General features: G+C 42.0%; 1 protein-coding gene across 1 annotated transcript; it reads right to left on the reverse strand.

The window, feature by feature from the left end:
- Positions 1–423: 423 nt before the first annotated feature.
- On the reverse strand, positions 424–21,088 carry card11 (caspase recruitment domain family, member 11). Its single transcript, XM_085453713.1, has 25 exons — positions 20,861–21,088; positions 15,997–16,196; positions 15,754–15,891; positions 15,141–15,317; positions 14,129–14,277; positions 13,809–13,988; positions 11,013–11,159; positions 10,475–10,600; positions 10,200–10,394; positions 9,930–10,085; positions 9,718–9,787; positions 9,434–9,630; positions 9,152–9,258; positions 9,001–9,041; positions 8,763–8,880; positions 8,458–8,659; positions 8,059–8,185; positions 7,735–7,978; positions 7,364–7,448; positions 6,497–6,592; positions 6,194–6,311; positions 5,047–5,229; positions 4,322–4,443; positions 1,384–1,499; positions 424–852 (listed from the first exon to the last, which is right to left on the reverse strand). Exons 2-25 carry the CDS (start codon positions 16,184–16,186, stop codon positions 648–650), a joined length of 3,489 nt encoding a protein of 1,162 aa, XP_085309839.1. The 5' UTR covers positions 16,187–16,196; positions 20,861–21,088; the 3' UTR covers positions 424–647.
- Positions 21,089–23,307: the final 2,219 nt, after the last annotated feature.

A 23,307-nucleotide genomic window follows, 5' to 3' on the forward strand; every position in this document is an offset into this window, starting at 1 on the left:
TATTCAACACAGCCTGATCTGTCTTAGGCAGCTTCCTTGTCATTTCTTTAAGTAGTCTTCAGGAATAGTTCTCCAGGCTTCATGAAGGACATTCAAAGCTTTTCTTTGGATGTTTCTGCCTTTTGTTCTGTTCTCCATCAACATGATCAAACACTGCTTCAATAATTTTGAGCTCTGCAAATGATTGGGAGGCCAATCCATGACTCATAGTGTTCCACTCTGTGTTTTTCTATCCAAGTTTGATTTTACTCCACTGGCAGTGCGTTTGGGATCATTTTCATGCTAAATGAATGAAGCTGCTTATCGGGCCGTTCCAATTTTAGTCACTAGAGGGCAGCACAATCTCATGTAGGTCCGGTCTCACTCTTATTGAAAGTACAGCTAAGTTTCATTTTTTTAATCTTATTTTTAACATGCAATTCAAGGCAAAGAAAGGATTCTTTTTCATGTTTTCAAACTGTTTATTTTTCTAAATAAAAGACATATTTACAAAATATATAATGCATTTATTTATTTAACAATTTCCACACTTACATTTTTGAGTTTCACCATAAATATAAACGCAGAAAAGCATGATATAGAAGGCTTTTTGTGTTTTACTGTGTTTAACGGCACATGTACAGGCTATTGCGTGTATCTGTGTTTGCCTACAGCAGGTCCTGCTCCACCCAGATGGTTTTCTTCTGCTCGTCCAGTATTCGGTCTTTGATCACCCTGATGAGGTCCTCCGTCCCTGCCCAGGCCTCCGGCTCCAGGGTGGCATACAGACATGGGATGCCCTCCAGCTCCTTCTCTTTTGCGCGACACAGCTTCACAAAGTCTTCCTCTGACTCCACGCGCAGAGGCAACTTCCTGTGTGGAGAGGAAACAGGAAGGAAGCAGCGATGAGGTGGTGAGTGTGGTTTAGAACCCAGTGTTTCTGATGAGATCCTGTCGACAGTCTGCAACAGCGGTCTGCATGCTTTTTCTCAGAAAGATAAGGCTGACGGTAATGGGTTCATGAGCTGGACTGCTATTTAAAGACACAATCCACCATAACACACGTCAAACATCTGGCTTCATTTAAAATCACGTAACGGACAGTTGAGGGGATCACGCACACAGATATTTTGAGTAAGGATCTAGATCTTGGTACCTTTCTGGGCAGGACACACACAAAAAGAAAGGTAATTGCAGCCAGCTACGATTAAAAGTTCAAAAGCAACAACAACATTAAACTGACATCCTCGGCTCAACGCCAACTCTTATCTGGTGTCATATCAAAATATCAGGGACTGTTTTGTTTTTTTTCTTGTTCTTGGAAAAAAAGAATTGCGGTTTGCAGCTGTGTGGTTTGAGTCACAGGGTAAACATGCAAGATTAAACAAGCTTTGCTAGGTCTACCTTAATTTCTTGACATTTTTGTCACAGATCTTGACGTAGATGATGATTGGGTAGATTTCTCTCCGCAGAAGGTCCTTGACGCAGCTCAGCTCAGCCTCCAGCAGGCAGTGTTTGCCCTGGTGACGGGTGGAAAAAAACAGCCTTTACAGACAAATACAGATCTACTACGTACATACATGAACAAGGAAGTCTCATTAAAAGATTTTAAAGTTAACTGCTTTCGCATATATATCTATTCATTCTGTTGAGGAGTTAGGTGAGGACTTGGTCTTACAACCTGATTTCTCTGCACTACGAATAAATTAAATGAGGTCGGCCTTGAAGGCTTAACATCTTGACACCGCTGTGTTTCGGCCTTTAACTGCAAGACGCTGTCAGCTGAGGTAGGCCTACCACAGGCTCATCAGACCTAAATGTGTGTCTTGTGGTTAGCCTTTAGATAACGTCTATTTTTTAATTAGCCACAGCCGGTGACAGCTCATTCAGAGGGCACTAGCTTCCTACAGGCCTGCGTTCTGACTCACACTTCCCTCAGAAGCATTGTGATTGAGAAGCCTGCACCCCATTTCCACTGGACACACTTTTTCCATTTTAGCTCCCCTGCTTCGAGTATCACAGGTGTTTCCGTGCTTGGCATATGAAGCACAGGTGGAGACAAACTAGCACTACTTGGACCTCGGGACTACAGCTAGTCAGTCAGCATATTCACCTGGGAAATTGGGGGGGGATTTTACTACAGCAGCATTTGTTTTATCAGGCAGAAAAACCAAAACATACTGTTGAACCTCCACCTCTTTTTCTCATACTAACATATGAGGGATTAAATGTGCAGTTCAATTTCTTTACATTGGTGGAAGGGGGGGGGGGGGGGGGGGTATCACTTAACTGACCCACTTTATTTCAAAAGGTATGAATAGGACTGACAAACAACGATGTCATTTTTAGAGCAGTTGACTTTCTTTGACTTTTTTTTTTTTTAAGGAGAAGAAAAAAGACCGAGACTTGCACTGAACAACTATGCTTTACATCTTTAATGTTTCCTTATTTTGCATATTTATTTATTGTGTGTCTGTGTTTTAATATTGCGTGCACCGTGTCTGGATGTAGAAACTGGATTTACCAGCTTTTAACTGTTTTTTACAGCAGATGATACAGATTAAAGAACACGTTTTATTATCAAGCCATCAGACACCTCCACAGCAACACCCAACTGCTGCTTACAGTTCTCAGTTTCCTCATGTGCAACATGCTGCATATTGCACCCCCCCATCCCATGTACATTTATTTATTCATTACTTTTTTAACCTTATTTATTACTACAGTAAAACTTTACTGTTTAAACAAGCTTTCTGTTGACCAATGCTTTTTACATTTTTATATTTTTAATTTACATTTAAACTCTATATTGTGTATATCGTGCATTTTGCTATTTATCGTACTGTTTATTTTAATCTCTGCTTTGTGACTACCTGTCTATGAAAAGCGCTTAATAAATAAACTTTACTTACTTACTAACTTACTTCTTTTATCTTAATTTCTTGTTTTTCATCTCATCAAACACATTTCAGTGTTTGTCGTAAATCACACATGACAAATAAAAGTAAAACTGAACTGTAATATTGGTTTGTTTTTTATATGTTTTTAAATAATCATGCTGTATAGAATAAAAGATATGTAATACCATATTGTAGGATCTTTGGTTACCATTATACTATTATTTTAGTTCCCCCTGTAATTTCTATGAACAGTTTATTACTGTAAAATGCTGCGACTCTCATGTTCTCAATTTATTTTCTTTTTTTTAAGTTTTCATATTATGACAGTATATCAGTGTTATCCTAAGAAAGCCATAGGTACACTTGGACTGGTTGCCAGTTTGTCACAGGGCTAACACAGAGAGCCAGACGACAGTCATTCATGCCTTTAGCCAGTTTAGAAACTCAAGTACCCAGCATGCAAAGTCCATACAGCTCCAACCAGCCGGGCCTTTCTTATTTTGCGTTAACAGTGCTAACCACTGCACCACTAAACACAAAATAACTGAAATAACAAGCAAAATATTCATAAATGGATTATTTAACCCTTTAAACAATAACCTGTCACCGGTGACGGTTAGCATTTTTAGCAAGGTTGGGCAACTCCAAGCCTTGAGGGTCAGAGTCCTGCAGGATTTAGACCTCACTCTGGGTCAAGACACCTGAATCAAATGATTAGTTCATTACCAGGCCTCTGGAGAACTTCAAGACATGTTCAGGAGGTAATTTAGCCATTTAAATCAGCTGTGTTGGATCATGGACACATCTAAAACCTACAGGACACTGGCCCTTGAGGTCTGGAGTTGCCCACCCCTGGTTTAAAGGATAAATTAGTTTAGGGTTTAAAGGGTTAAACTTAACTTTTGAATTCCTGTAAATATGTGCGCTTACTAAAAGAAACAATATTTCAAAAAAATCTATATCTTGCTGTTAATATATTCATCAGGATTTCCACTGTAATCACATAGCATTACTATAGCATGTTTACTACATTTTTACAGCTATTTCTTAAAGGGTGAGAAGTAGGGGTAAGTTATATGATTGGGGTTAGGATGATAGCACATTTAAGGCTTGTTTGTTTCAGTTTCATCACACACAGTGTACACTTTAGTGTAAAGTTAACAAATAAAGCCTTATAGTTTCTATGTGTGCGATAATTAGGCCTGTGAATATGACAGGTTTATCACTGGTTACATTTGTTGTATGTCTTTTAGTGTCAGGTTGTCTCGATCATTATTAACTTTACAAATCTGAATAATTACATTAGAATAACATTCCCACAACAACGGGGGTCATGTCAGTCTTCCACACTCCCCTTTGACTAAAGTGGTCCCTTAACGTTTATAAAGGAGTAAACACATTAGGAGACGTTGCATTTTCACACACACACAATATAAACTCACTTTTGCAGCGACAGCCTCTATGTTTTCTCTGGTGATGCATTCAAAAGTGGCTTGTTTCTCTTTGTAGTGAATGAAGGGCTCCACGTTCTGTTTTAGATGAAACTCCTCCTTGGTCAAGCTGTCTGCTCAGCAGGATGCAAAGGAAACAGGACAAAAAAAGAAAAGATGTCAAGTCTGTTTCTTGTCTTGTCAAATTGTGGCTCTAAGGGCAGAGAGATGAAACTGTTCATTTGTTAACAGTCACCACAGCACATTTAGCACAAGGAACAGAAACCTTTGTGGTTTTTGCCGTGGGGAATGTCGACGTAATTGAGACTTCAAGCAGTCTCTTGAGTTCGCCAGATGTTCAACATTTTTTACACCGGCAACTTGTCGCGCCCCTGGTCCACTGGGACCGGTCGGTTTGTCATGTGACCGGAGTGTTAATTCTCTAAAAATCTGACGGGGCCGGCAACGTTTTCACATTACAGTGGGTCAGCTGAAGTGTCGCAACTAAACTATCTGTGTCATCTCTGTGCATCGTCATTCTAACTATCATCTGGGTCATCTTAAATCCTGCCTCTGCTGTCTCTTTGGCTATACTCCTTAACATTTACACACAGCACAATACCTGACCTACATCTGAGTAGTTGCTTCCTCTTCTCTCAACGACTCGTCTATAGTTTATATACTTCTTATCTCAATGAGGTATAAAGATTCCTCATTGTGAGCCTTCATACACTGACCTGGTTTGCAGATATTAAAGTCCATGGCTCCCCCCATGTTAAGTATTTTCTGGATAATGGTTTTGGCGAGAGCAGCGGGCGTGAATAGGACCGGTCTTCTTCTCTGGGTCCGCTGGAGGGTGACGGGACTGTAGGGAATCAGGCTCAAGCTCCTGCTCAGCTCACCATCTCCGTCAGCGGCATCTGTTTGCACCAACAGCCACAGCGTGCAACGAGAGGTATAGCACAATTATGACTCAGTTTGAGAACAGAAAGTGAAGAGCTGCCAAAAATAATTTTAGCAAACGAATATCTAGTCTGAATTTGAGCAACAGAGTGAAAAGAGAAAAAGCAGCCAGCAAAAGAAGGGCTCAGTGCAGATAAAAGAAACTAAGCACTGCATTGTACACCTTCAGTACTCTTTTTAAAAATTAACATGAATCTTGTGCAGCAACATTTCCAGTCACAGCCCCACCCCCATGTTCTATTAAAGCCTTTCATTCATGCTCTCACCTAAACAGTTAATTCCACGTTATCATATTTTTATAGTGTTACTGTTATAGCAGTTTTAGTTTCATGGCCTTTTCACACCTCGCTATGTAATTTAAATGTTTAAATTGCTGCTTTGGCTCACACATGTTATGCAGAGCACACAGTTCAAGCACTTTCCAGTCTTACACTTGAGCACAACTTCCAACCGTTTCCACCGCACACCCGTCTGTGTTTACATCAAGTGACATTTCACACACTTTCATCTTACTCTTCCAATGACTCCTTCAGCTCCTGTCAGGGCTTCTTATACAACTGACACTTCACACGCTCTGAGCTTTTTGACAACAAAAACCATCAAAACAACTTTCCACAACTTTTGCTTTTTTAGACGCGATTTACTTCAGTTGCTCTCTGTGCTCACGGTGTCTTCAATCCTCAACTCCTTTCAGCTTTTTTTCTTCCTTTTTTTCGCGCTTCAGCTTCACCAGAATTGCTTGCATGGAAAATGGCACCTATGCACCCTTTAGCAGCTCTTTACCACTGCTGCTTTCACTTTCTGCGCTTTTGACAGCCACTTCAAATGCTTCAGCTGTGAATTTTCCGTAGTTAGCACATGTGCACCGTCTTTGTTTTGTCTCTCCCCCCCAACCGACCGACTGCAACGCTTTGTGCTCACCTTCGGGTCGAAGCACCTCAAAGCCTTGCCTGGGTAGTGTTGTGCTGCCTGAGTTGATGATCCTCACACGCTCATTGCTGTTCATTCGCTTGTACTTGATGTCCACCCTGCTCACAAACTGCAAATCAAAGCAGATATAGAAAAAAAGGCCTGAGTTACTGAGACGTGGAGGCAGTTGCGCATCGGTTTTATGGAAAACGAAGAGTTTATTAGGACCAATCTTGATTCATTGTCTTAAGTTTCCGCACCGCCGAACAACTCTCGACATCGCGACAACTGGAGGTTTTGTTTGAACTTTATTACCTGCAGTATTTGAGTGAGGAAGATGCTCGCTCTAGACAAGCGTGGGCTGGCTCTGGGATCAGGAGAGTGGCTGGTTTCTTCTGGTTGTAAATTATTCTAGGCAGAAATGAAAAGCATACATGAATGTTGTGATCCAAACTGTAACAAACACGCTTTTGTGAGCACAACATAGCAGAATAACGCCCTGAAATAACTACTTACTCAACCAACCTGACATCAATGTAAACTGATGCTGACCCAAGCTTAAGCAGAAAGCTTAGTTCTAGCGTGTTATCAAAGAGCACTCTAGAGTGTTTTCTTTTTGATTGCAGATGCATGGGCATGTATACGGCTTGTTTATCATGCAATGCAGGTACCTGAAAGGGTATCTCATGGATGAACTGCAAAATAAATCCAATCTGGAATGCAATCTGGAAACCCATCGCCTAGTCTCAGATTATTTGGAAATGCATAGAAATTTTTTTTCGAGGGGAGGGTTGCAACTATCATGCAGGCGTGGTTGCATGCAAACTGCTTGCAATCAATATTGGAAAGAAATATCCAAAATATACAGAGATGGCCAGGATAAGAACTATTAAATGGTAAATTTTTTATTGGGAAATAGTTGGATATTAATCATTTCTGGGAAAACTGCCTTTGTTGTTCCGGTTGTGCACATCAAACCACCTCCCCCGCCAATCCAATGACCTAGGAAGGATTTTCCCCCACATTACGCGTTAGTTTGCGAACCCTTAATTTGCAACCCAGACTATAAGACTTATTTACGCATCTTTGCTTTAGTCAAATACCCGTATTCAAATTTTCAATGCACTTTTTTAAACTAAGTGAGAGAGCGAGAGGAAAAAGAAAGAGGCTGAGGTTTCTCACCCTGTTGTTCCGTTGAATTTCATTCTCTTCTTTCCCCCCTCGATACACTAACTTCTGAATCTTTACTAGGAGCAGCTGCTGGGCTCTATTCACACACGTAAACACACAAAAACACACACACACATGCACACTGAATGCTTGTCAAGATTCTCCCTCCGTGTACGAACTCGTCCTCCCTCGGGCTTCTTTTTATTATGCTCTGAGGTTACAACAGGCTGTTTCTGCAGATGTTTCAGGTTAATGCTTCTTTGGTGTAATGTGTAATCTTTCAGGAGATCAGTGGTAATCAGCTGCTACTGCATTTTGAAAATCTGAGCTAAAACTCACTCACAAACTTCAGTTTAAAAAACAAAAGCATACAAAGTCTGTACCGTGAGTAACTGGGTATAGTGCCTCGCTCAGCCAGGTCAGAGCCGCTGTAGGGGTCCACACGGGCGCACTGCCACTCACAGCGGCCCTGGTGCCTGGTGTCCAGCACGTGCACCACCTCATCGCAGCGCACGGACAAAGAGCAACTGTCCGACTGTCCGGAGATGTTGAGGTTGACACGTATGTAGAATGAGTCGCCGGATGCTAAAGTGCCATCTGCTAGATTGCTCTGGAGACGGCGATAAGCTGCAGGGCGAGCATATATTTGAGTTCATGTATGCTGTGGAGTCACATTAAACAAATGTTCCAATATAAACATCACTTACAGTCGTGGCTGGCTCGATAGTGCAGGGTGATGGGCCCAGAGCAGTGCTGCAGAGTCCAGTGGGCTTCTTCCTGAGTGCTCGTCTCCAATGAAATGCTCTGGTTTTCCCCACGTATGCACCCTTCAAGCTGGACAGCCAATCACAGCAGAAACAAAGATTACCGATTAGTCCCTTCTAAAAACTGTCACAGGAAAAGGAACAGAAATAGAACAAATAAAACAAGCAGGTGTCTAAAATTATGAATTCGGCGTGTTCCTCGTTCCTCTCTAAATGTCCATCCACGTTCCCAGTTCTCTAAAGAGCTTTTCTTTTTGCACATCCAGCTGTTTTAACTGAGGTCGTCTTACTGCCACCATGAATCTTTTCACAATTAAAACATTCAGGAAGTAGATGACATACAAACATGAGGTGGTGGCCCTCTCGTAGCCCCGCCTTCTCTGCGTTGGACCCAGACTGGACATACGAGATGAAGATCCCGCTGTCGTTGCCACCGATCAGCCTGATGTCCTTCAGCAGGTTGTCGCCTTGCAGTGACAGCTCCTGCACCGGCTTCAGGGACCCGCTGAGTCTGGAGAAGGAGGAAAGAGACGGGCGGAACGGCCTGCACGAGCACGCAAAGACACAAAGCAGAAGGTGTTTGTAAGTCAGCATCACTTTTCGCTTTTATTCCTGTGTGCGTTTCTGCACCAGCGGACATGCTGTACCTCTCCAAAGAGAGTTTCCTGAAGATGTTGTTGACCTGCTCCAGGTCATAAGTGTCCATTCCTTCAGACTGATGGGAAGAGGAAGATGAGTGCACAGAGGGAGGACCACGCTCATCCTCTGAGGAAAGAATAGAAATAGATGGATCATTTTTTTTCCTTCAAAAAGAAAAACCAGGTCAACTGAAGGTAAACATAGTATCTCAGATCACAAATAGCAGATGTTTAAAAAGTGCATTACCAAGCTCCATTTCCATGTTGTCACTGTCAAAGTCAGAGATGCTAAAACAGACAAAACAAATCAGACTGAAGGGAAGGCAAACCAGCAGAAATTCTTCAAACTTTACTGCCATGAAGTTCAATCGGTCGTCTCCGTGACGTTTATTCAGTACCTGCGGGGGTAGAAGTCGTGCTCCTTCTCCCTCTCTCGACGGTAAAGGGACGCTTTCTCAGGGGGTTCAGGAAGAGTGGACAGGATGCTGTCGTTACGGCAACGCAGCTGAAAGGGAGAAGTCGCCATTATACGCTGGACAAGCCATTTACGTCAACACTGCATTAGATTCTGGATAGACCAGGATTTCTACAAAGAGCAGCCAGGATGATTATTTTTTACCAAAATCAGAGCGGCGCAATTTCACTGGTATTAAAAGTAAGCAAAAACAACTGAGTCGCACCATTTGCCTGTTGCTGGGTGAATCCACCAGGCTGAACATGAGCTGGGAGGTGGACGAAGAGCAGGTGAGCGGGGGAGCCGACGAGGGCGGATATGTGGGGGAAATAGGGATGCTGGGTGAGGGAGGGAGAGAGCTGCTGTTGCCATAATTCGGCACGTTGATCTCCAGAAAGTTGCCTCCGTTGGTAGGAGCCGAAGCTGGAAGGTGGAGATAAACTTTGATAAAGCTGCACAAAAGGATTGGTCACATGTTGCTGTAGGAAATGCGGCGGTAGGTAGTGTTACCTGCAGGGTGACTGTTCTCTGAGTTGATTGGAAAGTCTTTCAGTAAAGCGACTGGAGACTTTACTCTATTCTAAAAGACAAAACACAGTCATTTTGATCAGTTTGTCATGTGTAGCAGAGCCATTTGATAAATCTCTGCTCTGTGCATTAGAAGGTATTGAGTTTGGTCTTTGCTTCACATGATCTATAAGGTTAAGGAGAGAATAACTGACCCCCGCTTTGAGGTTGAGTCTGCGTCTGAGTCGGGGCTCCTCGGAGAAGAACTTGTCGTCAGGCGACTCGTCGCTGGAGCATTCAGACTGTCCCTGTGCCAGTTTACTATCATCTCCCTGAGAAATGATGGACGGAGGTAAATCCCTTGGTAGACTCTGCAAAAACAGTGAAACTGTTAAAGGGGAGGAATGTTTGGCGAAAACTTGAGCATTTTTTAAATCGATATGTGAAGAAAAGAAACAATATCCCTTCGCACTACTGTGTCTGACCTGGTCTAGGTTGATGTCTTTGGACATTCGTCGCAGGCGAGACTCCAGAGTGACCAGCTTAGCGTCTTTGCGTACAATCTCCAGGTGGAGTTCATCGCTCCTCTCCTCCAGCTCTCTGATCTGCTTGCGATACTTGTCCTTGTCGATGAGACACTGGGAGAACTGGTGCTGGGCCTCGTCTCTGGCTCGAAACGCCTGCAAGCAGCAGAGGAGTTAACACAGAAGTATGAATGATTTTGTATGTATGAAATCATGTGTGTTGTGTGTGTTTTCACCTGGTCTCTCTCCTTCTCCACCTCGTCTAGCTGTACAGCGATGGTGTCTATGCGGTTGCGATACATCTCGCAATCCTTCTGCAGTGTGGAGCACTTCAGCTCCAGGTCCTCCTTTTCTTCCAGGTACTGCATACATGGACACACACACACACACACACGCACACAGACCAAAACTAACGGTTATTTATAGTTAGACAAAAACAGGTAGAGAAATACAGGAAGAGAAACAGCGGGAGAGAAATAAAGAGCCACCAGATTATGCAGAAAGAGGCCTGAGACGGGGCTTTCTTCAAAGGTCTCATGGGGCACTGAACAAACAGGCTTTGCAGTAACACACCCTAAAAACCTTTTTAGGGTGTGTTACTGCAAAGCCTGTTTGTTCAGTGTGCCTCTCTGCACCACACTGCTACATATTCACACATTTAAACACAGATGGAAACAAGCTGCCAGACAGAAATATGACTGCTAAACTCCCATTTAGCCCACTTACAGCATACAGCCATACATTCTTATGTGTGTGTGTGTGTGTGGTTGTAACCTTATCTCGTAGTTCCTCTGCCTGTCTGATTTCTTCATGCAGGTTGTAGAGGCGGTTGACCAGATCCTGTCTGTCTTCTAGTGCTTCCTGTCTGTCATGCTCCAAAATGTCAAGGATGGCCTTGTCTGACTCAGGTAAAGGGCCGGGCTGGGTAAGAAACACACACACACATTAACACTGTTAGATATGAAATCATATGACTGGCTGCTACACTGCAGTTGTCAACCTTTCCTTTTTATGCTTATCAGCAAGGAAATAGTGAGTCAACCAATAAGTGTGAGTTTATTGATAGAACACCTCATCACATTTAGACCTTCTTCAGAGTAATTTATAGAGCAAAGTTAAGAAAAATAAAATGATGCATCTATTGTCCGTTCCCTTATTTCATGGCACACTCACTGGACACTTCAATGGGTACAGCTTTTCAGCTGTTTATTAACACAAAACAAGTCAGTGCGTGTAGACACGGTCAAGACGATCTGCTGAAGCTCAAACTGAGCATCAGAATGAGGACGAAAGGTGATTTAAGGGAGTTTAAAAGGTGGCGTTGTTGTTGGTGCCAGTCGGGCAGATCAGTATTTCAGAAACTGCTGATCTACTGGGATTTACCCACATAATCATCTATATAGTTTAAAGAGAATGTCCTGAAAAAGACATAACATCCAATTAGCTGCAGTTCTCTGGGTAGAAATGCCTGATTGGGAGTCTGTTCTTGGTTCTTTAGAGGTTTGTATTCTAACTTTAGTTCCTGTTTGGTTTTCCATGATGTTTTCAGCTCAGAATTTCTTTTCTTTTATATTTTGTAACTATAGTTATTGTTTACCATTAACCCCTTTCCCATCATTATATTACATCCATTGTCTTTTGATTCCTGTTTTATTTTGCTAGCCTCCTGTCCCGTGTATGTGTACTTAGTTTTGAGTCCAATGTCTTGTTTTCCCAGATTAGGAAGAGTGAGGAAGGCACCAGTAACTCAAAAACCACTCATTACAGCCAAGTTATGCAGAAGAGCATCTCTGAATGTAGAATTATGTAACCTTGGCGCAGATTGGCTACAGCAGCAGAAGACCACATTGGATCTGGTCTCTCATGTCAACTAACAACAGGAAACTGAAGCTGGAATTCATATTTGCTCACCAAAAGGGGAAACAGACAACTGAAGAAACATGCTTGGTCTCAATTTCTAGTGCGACATTCAGATTACAACATGAAAGCATGGATCCATCCTTCTTCGCCTCAGCAGGTTAGGCTGCTGTTGGTGGTGTAATGGTGCAGGGATGGTGCTTTCTTGGACATGACAATGACTTTGTTGTACTCAGATGGTCTCTAATAGAACGCTTTGAGGTGTTGTTGAAACGGGAGATTCACATCATGGATGTGCAGCTGGCAAAACTGCAGCAACTGTGTGATGCTATCATGTCAATATGGACCAAAATCTCAGAGGAATATTTCCAGCATTTTGTTGAATCTATGCCACGGAGAATTAAAGCAGTTCTAAAGACAAAAAGAGGCCCAATCTGGTACTAACAAGGTGTACCCAATGAAGTGGCCAGTGAGCGTGTCTACTGTTAAAGATGGTGGATGTTCATATTAAACATGACCAAATACTCTTAGCTCTCTATGATGTCAATGAGAGCAGATTTTCCCAATATGGCCATCTGAGGCAAACAGGTTTGTCGGTGAGCACAGAAGCCACACCCACTTGTTTTCAAAGCCTTCTGTTTATGAGAGGCAGGCAAGAAAAAAGTTGGCTTAAAGGTAGATAAGCCTTTTTACTTGTTTTAACAAATCAGCCTTAAATCGTCTTCAGACTGTGCAGAATGCTGCAGCACGTCTCTTAACAGGCACCAAGAGAAGATCGCATATCACTCCAGTCTTGGCCTCCCTTCACTGGTTGCCTGTAAATTTTAGGTTTCAGTTTAAAATTTTAGTTCTAACCTTTAGGGCCCTGCATGGTCAGGCTCCTCAATATTTATCTGACCTGCTGAAATCACATACATCTTCTCGGGCTTTAAGGTCATTAGATCAGAGACTGCTGGTGGTACCGCGCACTCGTTTTAAAACTCGTGGTGATCGGGCCTTTCAGACTGTGGCACCACGGTTGTGGAATTCTCTCCCACTGTCTCTTCGCTGCACGGACTCCATTGATTGTTTTAAGAAACAGCTGAAGACATTTTTATTTAGAAAAGCATTTGATTAATTTCTTCTTATGCTGTTTTTATAGTTTTATTGTTTTACATTGTTTTATTTACTGTTATATTGTTTTATATTCCCATTTTCTGTGTTGTAAAGCACTTTGTGATTTTTATCTGTGAAAAGCGCTATATAAATAAATTTTACTTACTTACTTACTTACTTACTAAAAATGCAGAGCAGTTAAAAGTTCCCACAGCAAATAAACACACATAGACCGATGATATAAGATTATTTTTTATCTGTGAATCATGCAAATAGAAAACTATGCAATTGGAACTGAAAAATGAATGAATAATAGGTTCTATTATTAGTTAGTCCAACCCGGCTCAGTAGCTCAGTCCTTTGGTGTCGATGGTTTTTGTACCTTACACTTTTGTTTTGCACTTACAGCAGCAGACAAACAGCAGTTGGGCTGCAAACTCAGTGTTGCATTTAGCTGCTAAGATATTTTTACACACATGCGGAGATAAGCATTTGACAGCTCATGCTAACAGCTTGTTGTGCTGCTCTGAAGTGGTGAAAATGTATTTATTACAGTCGGTTTAAGTTATGATAGCAGAGCAGGCAATGTCAGTGCTCTATTACATAATGCTCAAGTACCTGTATGATGGACTGTAGCTCCTGCAGTTTGATCTTGAGCATCTCGTTCTCTCTTTCCAGCTCAAAGATCTGCTCTCTCTTTGGCCGATTCTCGATGTCGTTCTTCAGCTTCAGACTCTGTCTCCTCTCCATCTTACACTCTTCCTCCACCTTGTTCAGCTTGTGCTTCAGTTGGTCAATCTATAACGCAGACAAGACAGTGATCAGCACCGAGCTAGAGGAACGCTCTTACTGTTTTTGTTTTTTGTTCATTGATTATCATTAATACACAGAGTGATGATGGCGTTTATCTGCATGTGCTTTAATACGTCAGGCAGTACCTCCAGCTGCAAGTCTCGGCTTCTCATCACAGCCATGTTCTTCTCCTCACTCAGCGTGGCGTACCTCATGGCCAGCTTGTAGTTTTCATCCTTTACTCTCAGGAGCTCATCACTGTAGGTGTTTCTCTCCTCTCTCAGCTTATTGTACCCTAAGCGGCAACCAAAAATGTGAAAATGTAGCTTTACTAGATCCTTCTTCTTTATTCGCTTTGCTGTTGGGCAGCAGTTGTTTCATTGGTGGAAATAAGGAATATGGCTTCCCTTTATGTGTAAAGATTAACATCATTTTATGTTTTGCAGCACATTACATGACATCCAAAAACAAGCTCAACGCTGATATATTAAAAAAATGATAAAAGTCGCAAAGCTAATTATATGAGCATGTGAAAGCCTAAAGAGTGTACTTGCACTATTTTTAGTATTTATTTGTTTGTGCTTGGTGTTCCAGCTGCAGTGTTTAACTGCATGGGGCATAAAGACCACAGCGTCCTAGTTTCACTGGTAGTCTTTGAGAGACAACAGAGTTTATCCATATCGAACCTGAATGTGGTGCACCAGGCGGGGCAAACCAAGCCTGTGTGGTGGGTTGCAGTTTCAGCAAATCGTGGTAAGCTTTTGGTTTAGATTTTAGGTTTAACCATTTGAGACAATAGTCATCTGTCTTTACTGTCTGCAGCGAGTAGGTGTGTGTGTGTGTGTGTGTGTGTGTGTGTGTGTGTGTGTGTGTGTGTGTGTGTGTGTGTGTGTGTGTGTGTGTGTGTGTGTGTTTTAAGCATCCAAGACATCAGCAGCAGTGGTTGGAAGCATTATCTTTTCGGTAAATGCATCCCAGTAAACATATTAATGATATACTGTAAGTTATTCGCTTTGTGAGAATGGCAAACAACACCTTAGTGCAGCCACGCAACTGCATTGTCAGTCTTATTAATACAAATTCAGCGTAGAGACACAGATGGTGGGAAGCTAGTAAACTGCGGTCAGGAAATATATCAAACAAAAACAAAAACTTTACTCTGCTGGAAGGCCTGAAGCTCCTGATTGGCCAGCTTTAACTTCCTTTTTTCATCTTCCAGAGTGACGAACTTCTTGTTGAGCTCAGCGTGCTGCAGGGTCTTGACTTTGGACTGCTGCTGCAGCTTCGTGACTTCATTCATCAGAAACTGCGTCAGACCCTCGTGACCCTCTTCCACTGCAGGAGAGCAGAGGAGGAAAAAAAAAACAAAGTATATTATACACCTCTGACTTTATAACAGGATTGCAAAGTAAGCTGATTTGGATCAATTCAGCTCTTACACTGCATAACTGAAGTGACTGCTTTTGCCTGAACAGAGCTATAAAGCAGCTACAGAACGACCAGTTCACAAAGTTTCCTCCCATAACTGGAGTTATGAACTGGAGCTATCTACTCCATTTGAGTCAAATACTCCTGGGCAACTTTGGATTCAGCATCTTGCAGAAGGAGCAGGCAATCGATCCACCAACCAACCTTCAACTCACACATGTCACGCTTCACTTCAGAAATTTTCTACACTTCACTGTCCATCAAAGCCTGTATGAGTCTTTGTAGTACACGGAAGATGTGTGTTCATGCATGTATGTGCTGGATGCAAAGATTTTTGCCTCACCGACAATGGTGGAGAAGCGTCGTGTGGGTTCCTTCCCCGTGACCAGCTTGTACAGGTCAGGGTAGTAAAATTCCAGACTCTCCAGGAAGGCCACGTACCCCCGCTCGCCTTTAGTGTGGAGGATGTCAAGTAGACGGCCTGAGAGAGGAAGGGTTAACATGTGAGAGGTCAAAGAAAAAGAAAGCAAAATAGGAGTTCTGCCTTTAATAATTAACAAATGTGGAAATACGCCTTTCTACCCACTTGTGCGGTTTGTTTTTGTGGCAAGCACTAGTGAGTTGAGAATCTCATCCTCATCCAGTTCATCCAGGACTTTGCACTGACGAAGGTAGGGCGTGAGCTTTGACGGGGTGATCGTAGTACACAGGTTGTAGCGTTGGCTCTCCACCTTCTCCCACAATGCCTCCACATCATCAGATGTCCCATTTTCCATTTCTTACACCCTTAAAAAGTAGCAGAACCCACAGGGGGGGGTTAGCTGTGCAGCATGTTGTCTGTTTTTACATGTCTCGTACTGGAAATTAACTTATGCGAGTTAGCTGAGGACATCGCAGATCTGTGAATGCTCCCTGAACAGTTATCAGGCACAAAATGGTGAATGAAAAAGGAGAAGGAACTGAGAGGACATATTTGTTAGGTTATGAGAAACCACATTTGAAATATGATAGCTTAGTTTACTTTCAGACATCAGCAAGACTAAGAAAGATGCACCAAATTAAAAGATATACACATTTATATGATCCCGAAAGAAGTTTCTACTTTGGTAAAAACAGAATAACACAGTGTTTTTAAATATATAAAAGTTGATTTTGTTTGTGAGCCACAATAATTTCTGTTTATGAATTTCATGCTACTTATTTCTGTCATATGGATGGAATCTCTTTCCTTCTTTGGTCTGATGGGTTGCCATCAGATAAAATCTGGGGATGCATATTAATGGTTCTGGGAAGCTGATTGAACTTTTAGCCTCCTAGTTTTTCCGTTAGTACCCCCACCAACTATTACCAGAAAGTTGACATTTGTGGTTTTCAATAAAATTTCCGAACAGACCACCAAGTGACACATAATACACACATCTCATACAGAGAGAAGTGTATCAATTTTAGCCACCAGCTACGTGCAAAAACTAGCTGCATGTTTGGCATCAATTAGCAGATGTTAGCATGCTAACATGCTAAGCTAAATGCTAAATTAAAAGAAAGGGCATTAAAAGAAACCTTTAGTGCATATAGTGCATATAGTTACTGCTGTCTCATAGAGAAATGTCTAAATTATTACATTTCTGTATTTAAATATGAAAACACTCATTTACCAAGTTTTCATCTAAGTGGTCAAGGACAGAGCACCTGTGGCTGCCCAACAGAACCAGAAGCTATGCCAGGTAGGATGTATATACTGATACTGCTGTAATTACATGAAGCCACTACTTTTTTTAAAGCAGATTTTTTTTGTTGTTTTTATTGCTGAACCATTTCACTGCCACCATTGTTTCCATACAGAGAGAAACCACCATTTTAGGCCTTGATTATCTTATGGCCTTCATAAACAATGGTAAAAAAAAAAGGAAGCACAATAAGAATTATATGCTTCTGTGTTGCTACATTGTAAGCAGCTTAAGTCATTCTCTAGCTCCTCCGTCGTTCTCCGAGAGCCATGAGGTGAAAGAACTTACGTCAGGTAAATCCCTTGTCCTACCCAAAACTGCATATACTGACATCACTCGAGAAAACACATCATTATTGACTCATTTTCCTATCTGAGACTTCCAACTGATCTCATATTTATTGTATTACCTCCAAGGTGTAAAATCTTTTTTTATATTTATCTTTATAGCTGATATGGTCCTGAAATATGATAACCGATGCATCTAAAAGAGCCGCTTCATGCCTTACTAAGTATAACAGAACTTTGGTCCCACACACTCTTGACATAGACTTTAATTGGCTGACATCTTTCCATTTGCCTCTCCACTCTTTTAATTTTTACTTTTCCAGAGACAAATTGGTGCTCTCTTGATCTTCCTCTTACTCCCACTTGGTTTCCTCTCTCCATCTTATACAGGCATGCACACTGTCCATGCACTGCTGGCATTTGCATGCTCTTTGGGTAGTGGGTGTTATCCTACAAGCCCGCTTTGTGACTTGAAGCCAACAGTTAGGCAAATCATGGTTATCTGATGCCGCAGCACATGTAAACACACACAATCACGCATACTTTTGCATACTCTAACTGCATGTGTAAAAACTGGAGCTTGTGCTTTTGTCCTGCTTAGAAATGACACATGCTGGTTATAATGCCAGAGCAGCATCTGATGTACCCAGTTTAATCTTTATTGTAAATGTGAAAGTAAATTAAAAGTGAGATTAAGCTCCTCTCAACAGCTTTACCTCTATTATTTTGTAACTGCCTTCAGATATTTGTGCAGACAGTGAACAAAATCAATGACAAGCTTCTCCGCAGTTCGATACAAGCACAAACATCACACCCTCTCAACTCTTAAGCTATTATTTGTATCTACAGCATGCATACCCTGCCACAGTCACTGCAGATGATAAAACCACAAACACTCAGACCAACACACACAGACACACACACCCCTGCAGTTGTGCACATGCACAAATACACAGTGCATGCAGGCACATTATAAACACACACAAACACACATGCACGCACAGACCCCTTCAGTAACCACACACATGTTTCCTCTTCTCTCTTTTCTTAATTTGGACTTGATTACCGAGAAAGCTCATCCTTGCTTCCTCCTTTTCAAACCAGATGTGAGTAGCTGCTCCCTTCCTCTCTTCTCTGTTCGTCTTCACAGACAGCCACTCTTGTTTATAGTACTGCGGTCAGAGGAGTTGATTGTCCATTTTAAAGCAGTGCGCAGACGTGTGCATCTGTGTGTGTGTGTGTGTGTGTGTGTGTGTGTGTGTGTGTGTGTGTGTGTGTGTGTGTGTGTGTGTGTGTGTGTGTGTGTGTGTGTGTCTAACCCTCCCTTCCTTTTTGTTAATGTCTCTATACTTAGAAAACTCAGTTTGACTTTTTGCAGGTGAAGAAAGAAATGCACTCACACACACACCCACCCAAAGAAAAAAAATTTGAATTTCCTTTTTGGAGAAGTCACACTACATGTTTTCGCTTCAGTATTTCCACTCAGTGGAACACGATAAATAAAGAAACCTCCATTTCAAGTGCTTCTTTAACGTTGCTCTACATCAGGACCTGTGCACCCAAGTGAAAGACTTACTTTATATGGTTTTCAAACGGGATTTCAGTTGCTTTGAGCGTCAGTGTTTCACCTCAAATACAACGGCATCAAACTCATTCTGAAACCATTTTCATTTTTGTGCATCTGTAATGGAAAGCAGTAAAGTGTCCTTAAAATGGTGATCCTTTGTCTGCAGTGCACTGACTATTTAGAAAGCTTTTCTTTCAGGGCCGGGTGTGAACCGCTTTGGAAACACACCAAACTGCTGTGAAACCAGGTTGTATCATGGGAATCAGTTTGCTCGAGACCACTCTCTGACAATCAGCGAATATGCAGTCATTCTGAGACTTACATGACACTAGTTTCTGCGGGTCCATCTAAGATCAGAGCATATAATGGAAGCTGAGATTAATTTTCAAATCAACAAGAAAAAGTCAGTGGCAGGGGGGGTGTTCACTGTAAATCCCAGAGAACATAAATCTCTGTATAAATCCCTGCAAAATCAGAGTGCTGAAAGAATTTAATTAGGAAGATGCAAACGGTAAAGACGCACAGATATTCCTCTCTAAATAAAATAATACAAGTAATTCAAATTTTGATCTAATATACAGCTTAACAGTGTTGCAACTCACAATGTGTGACATAGGATGACAGTGCCATTGATCCGCACATGCAATTTGTACTATTTTCTGCTTTATTCTGTTGCGGATAAATGTTTTGCATTGAGTTTTCAAATACAGTCCATCCAGGTGCACGAGATCAGGTCATATGATCCTACGTGGGGGGGGGGGGTGTCAAGGCTTACTGTCAGAGTGTTGGCCTCATACAGGCGGGTCAGCTAGCTGATAGGCAGATTATGATTGGTTCAGGTGCACAAACCATCATAAAGACTCCATTGTCTGGCCGAATAGCTGAAGCTATAAGAATTTGATATCTGGGTTCCCTCTGTGGAGATCGGTGAAAGAACACAGCAGACAAAGGCGGACGTCGAGCATCTCTAAAAGATTAATATGCACTGCTTTCGTAGTTTAGCAGAACAAATAAATAAGCAAAAAAATACTTTGCATCTCACTTTTAATTTAACTGAAAAGAATGAACAGTTGAGCCCAGAGATGACGGGCAATAGGCATAGCTTCCCATGCCTGTTAGACCAGCTTTCACAACAAGTTAATATTACTCCTTTTTCTGCTTACAGCATTTGAAAAGGGAGTGCATGCTGTTGATGGGGTGGTGTCCCTTTTTGTGCACTTTTTAAAATTAGATCGTCCCATTTCCTGACAAATATTACTCAACACTTTCAGCAAACATGATAAGGTTTTTGGTTTTTTACAAGCCGACGCCAATAACATCTCGGTGCGCTGTCCGTGACATGTGTGTGTCCTTGCGTCTCCCTCACTCTCACTGGATGTCATTGTTTCTCCACCTGCTGCTGGAATCCCAAACATTTGGATATTGCCAGATAAAGAGCAGACCATGACAGGATTGCAGATATTATATTACACATCTAATAGCCTATAAATTTTCTAATGTAAGAGCCAGAAAAACAGGTGAACGGAGTCATAAATGCAGATGACAGATTTGCCATCATCTTTTATCGAGTGTCGTTTCTTCTGAGAGAATACCTGCCTTGTTTTCAGAAGGGTGGTGCGGTCTATATTTTAATCATAGCTGTAATCTAGATGACACACAGCACGGTTTAGAAAGTCTGTCATCGCTGCGGTGATATGAGGTGTAAAGCCTGTGTGACTCCTCGCTTTTTCCACTCCAAAAAAGTGCGGCACGTTTACAAGGCTGTTGGTGAACCTTTTCCCTCAATAATAAATATGAAAAGTTTTGACATATTTATGAGGGAAAGGGAGGGGAGACGGGCAATTCTATACCGGCCATTTTTTTGCTTACCTGAGATGCGGCGGATGTGAATTTCAAAGAGTCGCAGAGACGGTAAAGTTGGCCTCTAGCTGCGGTGTGGAGCCTGATTCTGTTGTTTTTCTTGCCTTGTTAAAATCTAAACACCGGTTTATCCACCATGGATCCTAAAAGCTCAGGTTGTCTCCATTTATCCGAAAGAATGAGAAGTTTCTTTTTAAAAAAGAGAGCGGAGAGCGCATGGGAGCTGCGGCCCCGACTCACTGCCTCAGATAGAGATAGAGAAACAGAGAGAGAGAGAGAGAGAGAGAGAGAGAGAGAGAGAGAGAGAGGAGGCGGGCGATGTGAGCTCGGATGGAAATAACAAGCTCTGCGCACGGAGGTGAGGAAGAGCGCAACCCCGCAGCAGCCGCCGTGACCTGCAAGTGTTTGCGCTGTGGCTGTGATCAGATACGGCATCACTGCCCTGCCATAAACCCGTCCACTCTAACAGGGACCTGTGAGTTTACAGTGTATTATATGAGGATTGTTATGCTTCTTGTCTAACAATCTGACGTAAACTCAGCTGGGTGATATCAACTTAACGGCAGCTTCTTTTTCCCCCTTTTATTTCACTTCATTATCTTCGTCTGATGCTGTGCTTCAGAAAGAGAAACACTTAAATGCATTCCCGAGGATCAAGCGTCACCGATCATAACGTGAAAACACCCTTTGGCCATAGGCACCCGATAGGTATTTGTATTTTTATGGCTTTATATGGCCTACATATTGTTACATTGATGATGGCAACATTTCAGCACCCTGACACTGCATAAACTATTTATCTGTTGCTTTAGTCCATAAGAGCCGATGTGCCATTCGTCTAGATTTCACATACAAGTGAAGTTTCAGCCACAACTGGCTAAAAAAAAAAAACCTGGTCTTTACACGCGAGCAAAATGCGTATTAATAGTGCGCAATTTTGTAATGTCTTTCACGTCTAAATAGGGGAAGAAGACGTTGTGGTGGGATTATGCAGCTATCATTAACATAGAGAAGGACCTGTATTCTCTTCACTGGAGAAAGAGCACACGACTAGGGGCTAATTTGCATTAAAGCAAATAGAAGTGTTACTTTGACCGATTCAGAAACAGTTAAAAAAAACAACAACTGTGTGTTGCAGACAGACTCATAGAAAGAATTCAACACAATGAGCGATCAAAACTAAAGAAAATAAACACAATTTATTTTACATAAGTTATAGTAGTAAATGAAGAGTAGTCAGGAGATTGGTCCAGGTGACATGGAGATAAGGAGAGGATGGAGTGTGAGGATGCGTGAAGAATGAAGCTGATGAGCCGTACTGTGAAGCTGTGGGAAAGAGTCGTTAAAGCTATAGGTTAAGAAGAGAGGTGACAAGCAGTAGGCAGCAGTGTGGCTTCATGATGACAAAGAGCACTGCAGATGGGATGTTTGTTTTGAGAGTGTTGATGGGAACGCACAGAGAAGATTAGAAGGAGTATTGTGTCTTTGTGGATTTAAAGAAAAATGAATATGATAAGGTGCCAAGAGAGGAACTGTGGTACTGCATGAGGGACGTATGAGGACAGCGAGACAGTAGTGATGGAAGAGGAAGTGCTGACAGATTAGCTCAGCCAGGAGTCTCCGTGGACTGTGATGTTTGTAGTGAGAGAAGGGAGTGGGTCGAAAAGAGGTTGGAGAGGTGGAGGTATACACTGAAGAGAAGAAGAATGAAAGTCATTAGAAGCAAGACAGAATACATGTGTGTGGATGAGAGGGAGACAGGTGTAACAGTGAAGCAGCAAGGAGTAGAGACAGTGAATGTGTGTGAGTTTAAATCCCCCGGGTCAACCATGCAAACCAATGGACAGTGCACAAGAGAGGTGAGGAAGAGAGTGCAGGCAGGGTGGAGTGAGTGGAGACAAGTGGTGTAGGTGTTTTGTGGGACAAATGCCTAGGAAGGGAAGGGTGAAAGCGAAGGTTACAGAATGTGAGGGTCCGCAGATCTATAGTATTGATACCAACACTGGTATTGGTATCAGATCGATACTAGCATGAAAGTTGAAAGTATCGGTCTCAGTATTGATATTGGCATTACTGGCTCTGTATTAGTTTAAACACTACAAGTATCAGCACTACAAGACGGTAGTGAGACCTGCTATCATGTATAGAGGCAGAGCTAAACAGGACAGAATTAGAAACCATCACATCAAAGGGACAGCTCAGGTTTAGTAGGACAAAGCTGGAGAGGTGAGAGAAGAAGAAAAAATGTATTTATAAAAGTATCAAACTAAGTAAATGTTTAAATATAAAGACATAACAAAATTAAAAGTTACAATGTAACCTATTAAGAATTAAATTTACCCTTCTATAATTGAGAAATTCGTTGTCGTCTGATTGTAACGTATTGTGTAGTCGAAGGACTGTCGCAAAAACCTGGAACCTTTTCAAATGCTTCGGAAGAAGGTTTGTAGGCACAG

The sequence above is a fragment of the Copadichromis virginalis genome, linkage group LG4 (genome assembly GCF_057382275.1).
Source record: "Copadichromis virginalis isolate Kocher_CV1m ecotype Utaka linkage group LG4, C_Virginalis_male_GT1.1, whole genome shotgun sequence".
NCBI classification, from domain to species: Eukaryota; Metazoa; Chordata; class Actinopteri; order Cichliformes; family Cichlidae; genus Copadichromis; species Copadichromis virginalis.

Bases quoted from the DNA above. Each gene is read 5' to 3' on its own strand.
- card11 (XM_085453713.1), bottom strand. From the start codon at position 16,186: ATGGAAAATGGGACATCTGATGATGTGGAGGCATTGTGGGAGAAGGTG. The intron at 9,631-9,717 runs GTAACACTACCT...TCCACCTTCCAG, and splicing joins AGAGAACAGTCACCCTGCAG to CTTCGGCTCCTACCAACGGA. The intron at 9,042-9,151 runs GTACTGAATAAA...TGTCTGTTTTAG, and splicing joins CACGACTTCTACCCCCGCAG to CATCTCTGACTTTGACAGTG.